At 67.1% G+C, this 8,592-nt stretch overlaps 3 protein-coding genes across 4 annotated transcripts; all 3 read right to left on the bottom strand.

The window, feature by feature from the left end:
* Positions 1-78: 78 nt before the first annotated feature.
* On the bottom strand, positions 79-2,004 carry PMVK (phosphomevalonate kinase). Its single transcript, XM_074529500.1, has 5 exons — positions 1,864-2,004; positions 1,658-1,721; positions 981-1,133; positions 502-631; positions 79-328 (listed from the first exon to the last, which is right to left on the bottom strand). Exons 1-5 carry the CDS (start codon positions 1,944-1,946, stop codon positions 192-194), a joined length of 567 nt encoding a protein of 188 aa, XP_074385601.1. The 5' UTR covers positions 1,947-2,004; the 3' UTR covers positions 79-191.
* A 1,024-nt stretch (positions 2,005-3,028) lies between these two features.
* On the bottom strand, positions 3,029-6,495 carry PBXIP1 (PBX homeobox interacting protein 1). Of its 2 annotated transcripts, none has more exons than XM_074529585.1 (11): positions 6,417-6,495; positions 5,835-5,913; positions 5,536-5,647; positions 5,385-5,452; positions 5,156-5,315; positions 4,854-5,066; positions 4,750-4,773; positions 4,595-4,668; positions 4,385-4,513; positions 3,334-4,298; positions 3,029-3,253 (listed from the first exon to the last, which is right to left on the bottom strand). In XM_074529585.1, the coding sequence occupies exons 2-11, from the start codon at positions 5,892-5,894 to the stop codon at positions 3,196-3,198; spliced, it is 1,863 nt and encodes a 620-aa protein (XP_074385686.1). In that variant the 5' UTR covers positions 5,895-5,913; positions 6,417-6,495; the 3' UTR covers positions 3,029-3,195. The 2 variants fall into 2 exon arrangements, with proteins under 2 accessions (XP_074385686.1, XP_074385687.1); XM_074529586.1 differs by having other exon boundaries at positions 5,156-5,300.
* Positions 6,496-6,593: 98 nt separating this feature from the next.
* Positions 6,594-8,545, bottom strand: PYGO2 (pygopus family PHD finger 2). The gene is made up of 3 exons (XM_074529598.1): positions 8,349-8,545; positions 8,208-8,257; positions 6,594-8,132 (listed from the first exon to the last, which is right to left on the bottom strand). Exons 1-3 carry the CDS (start codon positions 8,470-8,472, stop codon positions 7,059-7,061), a joined length of 1,248 nt encoding a protein of 415 aa, XP_074385699.1. The 5' UTR covers positions 8,473-8,545; the 3' UTR covers positions 6,594-7,058.
* Between the last annotated feature and the right edge of the window lie 47 nt (positions 8,546-8,592).

Here is an 8,592-nt window from a genome sequence, read left to right as displayed (position 1 = left end):
AAGCTGGGAAACCCATGGTGACCGTGGGGCAGGATCATCTGTGTGCCCCTTCCCCAGAAATAAGACACAGGCCCAGTGTGGCAGTGGTTCTCAGTGTCAGAGCTTTATTCCAGAACAGGAAACAGCAGGAGGTGGAGATGAGGGGCTGGGGGGCTGATGCAGCCCCCAAGCCCCAGTGGAGAGACATGGAGCTATAGGCTGCTGTGGACAGACTGCACCAGCTCCCCCAGCTGCTCGCCCAGGGCCACCTCATCCCCGTCATTGGTGATCACCCAGTCAAAGGCCACTCCCTGGTCCAGGCCGCACTCAGATTCGGCGTCGTCCACCCCTGGTAGCACAGAGCCCAGGGAGGCCCCAGGGATGGTCAGGATGTGTCTGTCTGCACCCCCAGCACGGCCTCACCCCCAGAGGTGGGGGCCTTGATCCCCAGCCTCCTGCTCCCAAGGAAGGGCAGTGGAGGCAGCAGCCCCAGGTTCGGTGTCACACCAGGCACTCGCTCACCAGTGACAAACACCCAGTTCCTCCTCTTCCTCGTCTCCTCAGTAGCCACCACCCTCACGGTCTGCACCACATCCCCGTAGGCGGCCCGGAACCACTCCACGTCTGAGAGGCGCCGTGTGTCGCTCACCACCTGCACAGGGCTCCATCATCAGCACCCGGCCTGTGCCCTCAGTGCCTCTGTGCACCCCCAGAGCTCACCCACAGCGGCACAGGGCATCAGGGAACCCCCAGAGCTCACCCACAGTGGCTGCCGGACCCTCAGAGCTCACCCACACCGGCTGCAGGGCCCCTGTGCATCACTCACCACCTGCACAGGGCTCCTCCATCAGCACTCGGCCTGTGCCCCCAGGGCCCCTGCACCCCCAGAGCTCACCCACACCGGCTGCAGGGTCCTGGAACTCACACCAGCACAGGACCCCCGGTGCCCTCCCGGTGCTCACCCACACCGGCACAGGCCCCGGTGCCCTCCCGGTGCTCACCCACACCGGCTGCAGCGCCCCCTGCACCGCGGCCCGGCAGAAGAAGCCGGGGTCGGCGCGGCGCTTCTCCTCGCCCCAGCGGATCATGTCCTGACGGAACTTCTCCTTGTAGGCGCTGGCATCCAGGAGGCGCTCAAAGTCCAGCCCGTGCTCCTGCGGAGAAGGAGGGCTCAGTGGGCATGGCCTGGGCACACAGCATGGCATGGCATGGCACGGCTGCCGTGGCACGCCACAGCACAGGGATGGGATGGCACAGCACAGCACAGCTCGGCACGGTGTGGTACAGCACGGCCGTGTGATGGCACAACGTGGCACAGCATGTCCTGACATGGCATGGTGTGGTGCAGCATGGCACAGCATCAGATGGCACAGCACGGAGCAGCAGGGAAGGCAGAGAACAGCCAAGCACATGCCCTGGCACAACTCAGCGTGGCACGGCACGGCACGGCTCGGTGTGCTACGGTGTGAGCGTGGCACAGCACAGCACGGCAGTGTCCTGGCACAGCTCGGGGCGGTGTGGCACGGTGTGGCATGGTATGAGCATGGGACGGCACAGCATGGCAGTGCCTGGCATAGCTCGGGATGGTGTGGCGCTGTGTGTCACGGTACGAGCGTGGGATGGCACAGCACGGCAGTGTCCTGGCACAACACGGCAGTGTCCCGGCACGGCTCGGTACCTTGGCGTACTGCTCCTTGAGGGGCCCGGAGAGGCGCAGAATGGTGCAGACATCAGGGCCCAGCCTGCGGGAGAGGAGTGAGCGGGATGGGCACTGGCACCGGCTCCACTCGGCCAAGTCCCGGCCTCCCTGTGCTCCGGTACCAACCCCGCCCTCCGTGCTTTCCCCGCCCACACGCCCGGCCCCAGTCCCGCCCGGCCCGGTACCGGTTCCGCAGCTCCTCGGCCACGAAATCCTTCCCCGATTTCCTCTTCCCGCTCAGCAGCAGCACCGAGCGCGGCGCCGCCATCGGCGCCTCCGCCCCGCCCCTGACCACACCCCTGACCACGCCCCCGGTCCCGCCCCTGCTGGCCCCGCCCCTGCTGGCCCCGCCCCCGGCAGTCCGCCCGTCTCATGGCGTCCCCTGCCGGGCAGAGCCCGCACAGCAGCGAGGCTGTCCCGGGGACACGGCGGGTCCTACCCCCGGTACTGCGCACCCCGGCAACCCTCTGCCTTCCCCGCCTCCGGTATCCCGCACCCCGGCACCCCTCTGCCTTCCCTGCCTCCGGTATCCCGCACCCCGGCACCTCTCTGCCCTCCCTGCCTCCGGTATCCCGCACCCCGGCACCTCTCTGACCCCGGTATCCCGCACCCCGGCACCCCTCTGGCCCCTCTATCCCCGGGATCCCGCATCCCTCTGCTCCCCTGCCCCCGGTATCCCGCACCCCGGCACCCCTCATCCCTCTGTCCCTCTGCCCCCTGCCCTCCCTGCCTCCGGTATCACGCACCCCGGCACCCCTCTGCCCCCGTTATCCAGCACCCCGGGCACCTCTCTGCCCCTCTGCCCCCACTTCCTCCTCACACCCTCCATTCTCCTCTGATGCTCCTTTTCCTCCTGCTCCTCCCAGCATCTGCATTTCCCCAGCACTCTTCCCCCCACAATCCCTACTCCTCTTCTGCACCCCGCTTTCTGCCAGCATCCATTTCCCCCAGTACCCTCTTTTCTCTCTGAGCACCCTTCCTCCTCAACATCCTTATGTCCCCCTCTGCACCCCACTTTTTCAACTGTTCCTCACTTCCTCCTGCACTCCCCTCTCCCTTCTCTAAATAAATTTCCCCCAGTGCCCCCAATACCTTTTCTTCTCCCCCAGGAACCCCCTTCCCCTCCAACACACCACATTCCTCTCTGCCTTGCCTTTTCATCAGCACTCCCTCTCCCCCAGCAGCCCTTCCTCCTCCCCTCCCACAGCACCTTCTTTGCCCACAGCACTTGAGTCCCCTCTGCTCTCCCCTTACACGCCCTATTCCTCCTCTGAACCCCCATTTCTCCAGCCCTCTTCTCTCAGCACCTCCCTTTCCCCCACCCCCATTTTCCCCACATCTACACAGCTCTGCCCAGCAGTGACTTTATTCAAGGTGGCAGTGCAGCGTCACACAGTGCATTTGGTTAGGGATGTGGCCCTACTTGGCCCTACAGGGTGTGGGCACCCCTAGACCCCATAAACAGCATGTGGGGAGCCCTTGTGTGGGAGTGCTGGCACACAAATGCCCCCCTGGCTCTACCCACGTGTGCCATGCTGCCTTGGGGCTCTCTGGCTCCACATGTTCCCGGAGGTGCTGCAAGAGAAGGGAAAATGTGATGGGCAGCAGTGGGAGGGAATCCCTGGGGACCCCTGGCACTGCCCACCCCAGCTCACCCACTGTAGTGCCGCAGCATGAACTCCTCAAAGCCGTCAGCCGCCTTCTTGTCACCCTGCTCCTGCCACGCCACATCCTCCAGCAGATCCTCCACATCATCCACAAAATCCACGAACCGCAGGCGGTCGTGGGCAAAGACACCGTCGGCCCTGAAGGCGCCATCGAGCTGCGGTGCCAACCTCCCAAATTGTCTCCCCAAGCCCAGCTGCCCCATGAAGCTCTCCAGCAGTTGCAGGAACTGCACCTTCTGCACCGGCTCCAGGGCAACCCCCAGCACTTCCCGGCCCTCCTTGTGGGCACAGTCAGTCACCCCAGAGCAGCCCTGGGGTGCCCGGTACCGCTTGAGCCAGGGCAGGTCGTGGGAATCACGCCGGGGGTGGCTGTGAGATGGCTTCCCCCAGGTTTTGCCTGGCTTGTGCTCATGGGGGGCTCGGGGCTCCTTCTTGTGGGGCTTGCCCTGCTCTCTCCTCTCCTGCTCATGGGGGGATCCCCTGGCACCATGCTGCTTGTGCCACTTGCTCTCCTTCTCCACCTTGGATGGCTTCTTCCAGGGTGTGGAGAAGGACCTGTCTGCCTCCAGCACCTGGGCCAGGTGCTGCTCCAGGGCGCTCAGCTCCTCCACGAGCCCCTTGAGATCCCCAGAGCCCCGCACACGGTCCAGGGTGTCCGCCAGCTCCTGCCGCAGCGAGTCCAGGCTGCTGTGCTGCCGTGCCGCGGCTTTGCCGTGCCCTGGCACACCCGTGGCACGGGGCTGCTCTGCCCGTGGCTCCCTGGGGCTGCCAGGGCTCCCCGTGGCCTGCAGGCGCCGCAGCTCAGCCTGGGCCTGGCGCAGCGCCGTCACCTCCCGCTCCAGCGCCGCGCGCAGCCGCGCGTTCTCCGTGGCCAGGCTCTGCTGCTGCGCCCCGGCTGCCGCTGCCTCGCCCTCGCTCTTGTGCAGCAGCGCCTGCAGATCCTCCTTGTGGGCCTGGGGCAGGGGTGGGAGGCTGTGAGAGGTGGCAGCAGGAGAGCAGCACTGGGATGCAGCACAGAGATGTGGTACTGGGCACCAACCTGTAGCTCTGCCTGCATGAGCCGGATCTCCTGGTTCTCTTTGGCCAGCTTGTCCAGGAGCTGGCTCATGGACTGCATGCTCTGAGGGCCCCCATCATCGGGCAGAGGGGGCTGCTGCTGCTGGGAGTCCTGGAGGACAGGAAGGTTGGGAGCCCTGGGGGTGTTGAGGACACCTGCCCTCACTCAGCCCTGCTCAAGACCCCTCCTTACATTGCTGTCTATGGACAGCAGTGACTCCTGCTCCCCAGCAGCCACGTCCCAGCTCCCCATACTCTCCACAGGGCCTGCAGAGAAGGATACGGGTCTGAATGTCCAGGCTGCTGTGAGATGTCCCCCTGCCCAAGCGGGCTGTAACCTCTACTCACCATCTGCCACGTCGTAGATACCACCTGGGGAGAGGAGGGGACAATGAGGGGACATCTGGACCTCACCCTGTCCCTTGGGCCTTGGCCACTGGGACCCCACTTACCAGTGATGATCAGCAGCCCCACAACAACCACGGCCAAGGCCCCCAGCAGGTAGGTGCTCATGCTGAGCCCATCATCACCAGTGTCTGGTGTCCCCCGTTGTGGGGCAGGTGTGACAGTGGCAGGCTCAGGATGGGGTTTGTGGCCTGGCCGCCACCGCAGCCCCTCCATGTTGTCGTCACTGCTGGTGCAGGACATGTCCTCTGTTGTTGGCCCTAGAGGGAGATGGGGGAACCTCCAGAGGGTCTACACCTAAATACTGCCAGCAGAGATTCCCCCAGGCCAGCCCCCTGTGAGGCCTGACCTGCTGGGGGGGTGTCAGGGTGGGCTTGTGGCTCAGCCTCAGCCTTCAGCTCCTCCTGCTCATCGCCCTCCAACACGCTGGGCTCTGCAGAGCCATCCAGGGCAGGCTCTGCCCGTGCCTTGGAGTCCTCACATTGCTCTGGCTCCTGCAGACACAGGCACTGGGGTATCCCTGTGTGGGGAGCAGCCCAGCAGTTCCAGCTCACCCCCAGCCCCCGGGTCTGACTCACCCCCTGCTCGCTGCCCTCAGGGCACAAGCTCTGCCTGGGGACGGTGGTGGCACCATTGGCAGTCACAGCTGGGGAGAGGCAGAGCAAGGTCATGAGACACCAGGAAGGTGACACCAGGCTCGCCCCATACCCCTCCCTGGTGGTTGCCTGCCTGTGACTGTGTCCTGGGTGCCTTCATCCTCCTCCTCCTCCTCTGGTTCCTCATCGTCAGAACCGTGGGAGGTTGAGTCCTGCTCTGGGCCCACCGTGTCAATGGGCAGACCCTGGGGGAGGGGGTGCATAGGGGGACACCTTTAGCCCTGACCTCCAAGTGCCCACTCTGCCTGCAGCCCCAGGTGGGCACTGTGGGTGTGCCCGGGGGTCTCCAGCTCTGGGGGGCTGCCCCCAAGGCATGGGGTCAGGATGTAGCCCTGGAGATCTCAAGCAGTGAGGGGGGTTGCAAGCCCTCACCTCACTGCCCGCCAGCACCCAGCTGCTCTCTGAATCTCGGGAATCCAATTTCTCCGCCATAGGGACAGTCCAGCGCTACCTGCAAAGGGACAGACGGGCGGACACACGGACAGTGGGACACAAGCCAGCTCCCAGGACCGGCTGGATGTGACTGGGAGAGACACAGTGCCGGTGCCAGCCCGTCCCTGCAGCCTGTAGCTGGGAAGTTTTCAGGGAGCCGTCCCGGTGCACCGGCTCTGGGCTGCTCCCCCCTGCCACCAGCTGCTGCCGCGGGGTATTTATAGCCGGTGATGCGACCCAGCAGGTGGACGGGAGCCGCAGGGCCCGGAGTGGGGGAACCAGGGGCCCCGGTCGGGATCCCACCGCCCCACAGCAAAGCGGCAGCACCGGACGGGGGGTCTCGAGCAGCCCCCGCCCCTCTCTGCCCGTCCCACTTCCCCGTCCGGGACTCAGAACCGGCCCCGGTGCTGACAACCCCCTCCTCTCCGCTCCCCACGGCCTCTCCGAGCTGTGCCCGCGCCCTCAGCCCCGTCCTGGCTCGGTTGGGCCCGGCTGGGGCAGCGCTCCCGCCGCTCCCGGTACCTGCGCCCGCCGCGTCCTGCCGGGAACTTTCCCCGGGGCCGCCGCCACCGCCCCCGCGCACGTGACAGCGGCAGCCAATCACAGCCGGCGGCGCAGCGTCGCGAGGAGGGGGCGGGACCAGCGGCCGGTATCGAACACCCGTCCCCCCCAACCCGGTACCGGACAGACACCGACACGCGCGTTTCAGAGTTTTATAACGACGGTACAAAAATTTCAATTAACGGTTGGCTAAAACGGACGGATCTGGGGTGGGGAGCGAGTACCGGGAGCATCCCGAGCACCGGAGCAGGGGACACCGGGACTGTCCCGTGAATGTGGAAGGGGGCACCAGGAGCGCTGCACATCCCGGGAGGTGCCCCCCACAAGGGTAATGACCCAAAAGGGGGCACTGTGGAGCACCAGGAAGCCCCAGCCCTCAGTGAGCCGGTACAGCGGGGCCACAGCAAAGGGCTGACACCGGCATGGCCAGCACCGTCTCCGGTCCCCTGGAATGTCCCGGTGCCAGGCAGTGCCCGGTGAGTAGCCACAGCCAGCGCATAGCAGCAGCTCTCTGGCTGGCAGGGAGGGGCGACAGCTACAAAAAACGGGTGTTTGGTCCTAAATCAGTGTGGGGAAAGCTGTACATGGCGGCTGAAGGGCGGCTCAGCCGTCGTTGGCGGTCACCAGCTGTCCCATGCCCTCCCGGATGTAGACTGACTGGATCTCCTTTGTCTTGAGGCAGAAGTCGCAGGCCCAGACGGCGGAGGCCTCAGTGGTGAGCAGCCCATAGGCGTTCTCGGTCATGCCCGTGCACTCCCGGTGGAACCACTTCTGGCAGGAGGCCTCGCACAGGATGGCGTCCTGGTCGTCGTTCACCTCGTTGCGGCAGGCCCCGCAGGGGTAGACGAGCCCCGGGGGCGGCTGGTGGCCCGAGGCGCTGCCGGCCTTGCCGGGGGCCGGCAGGGGGAGGCTGTTGCTCTCGGGGGTGCCGGCGCCGCGGCCGCCGCTGTTGGGGGCGAAGCCGGGCTGTGCCCCGTTAACGGTGGCGGGCGAGCCCGAGTGCTGCTCCGGGGCGAAGGTGCTGGGGGGAGGGTTCTTGCCACCCTCCTCGCTGCTGGCGGGGAAGCCGGGATCCGCCCCCGGGAAGGGACTGGCCGTGGGGGGCAGCGGGGGCATGTTCTGCCCGGGGCGCTGCATGGGCGACTGTCCAAAGAGGTTGCTGGGCTGGCTGAAGCGCTGAGGCACCGCTGGCCCCCCGGGGGGGTTGAGGGCTGGCCCTGGTCCCATTTCCCCCCGCGGGGGCTGCCCCATAGTGGGGGACATCATGGGCCCGAAGCCCCCGACGGGCCCCTGCATGAGCTGCCCCATAGGGGGGCTGAAGTTCTGTCCGAGGGGCTGGCTGAAGGGCTGCCCGCCGAAGCTCAAGCCCCCCGGCTGCACGTAGTTTGGATTCTGGGGGGGCATGCTAAAGGCCGGGCCCATCTGCCCGGGGGCGAACGGCGGCGGCTGCCTCCGCAGGGGCTGGGGACCCCCGCCGTAACCGGGGGGCACCTGCGGCGACATCCCCCCCTGCATGCGGAAACCGCCGAACGGGACCGGGCTGCCCAGGAACGGGGCGGGCGCCGCCCCAACCTTGGGGGCCCCGAAATCATCCTCGAAGGGGTTGGAAGCCACCAGGTGATCCACCATGGGGGTGGGCGGCGGGGCGAACTCCGAGAGGTGCGAGTAGGCAGGGCCCTGCGGGGAGAAGGTGGCGGTCAGGGTTGCTGCGGCTCGTCCCCGGCCCCCGCGCCGCCCCGAGCCCGGCCCTACCTGCGTGTTGGATTTGCGCCGCTTCTTCTCGGGGCTCTTCATCTGCAGCCCTGCGGGGACAAGCGAGGCCGCGTCAGCGGAGCCAGGGAGACCCCCACCCACCCCGCTCCCGGTTCCGCTCCCGGTTCCCCCTGTGCTCACCTGCCTTGCCCTGCTTCCGGCCGGGCCCGCCGGCGGCAGCGCTGCCAGCGGGGTGCGGGGGCCCCGGCGGGGCCGGCGGGGCCGGGACCGCTCCCTCCAGCTTCTCTGCGTGAGGGGCCGCCATAGCCCTCACAGCGCGCGCGTCGCCGCCATGGCCCGAGCGGAACCGGAACCCGCGCGGGGCCAATCACAGCGCGCGGTGGGCGAGGCAACGTGCGCGAGACTTGCCAATCACCGCAGGTTC

Source organism: Zonotrichia albicollis, chromosome 30 (genome assembly GCF_047830755.1).
Source record: "Zonotrichia albicollis isolate bZonAlb1 chromosome 30, bZonAlb1.hap1, whole genome shotgun sequence".
NCBI lineage: Eukaryota > Metazoa > Chordata > Aves > Passeriformes > Passerellidae > Zonotrichia > Zonotrichia albicollis.
This window is presented reverse-complemented; position numbering and strand designations above follow the sequence as displayed.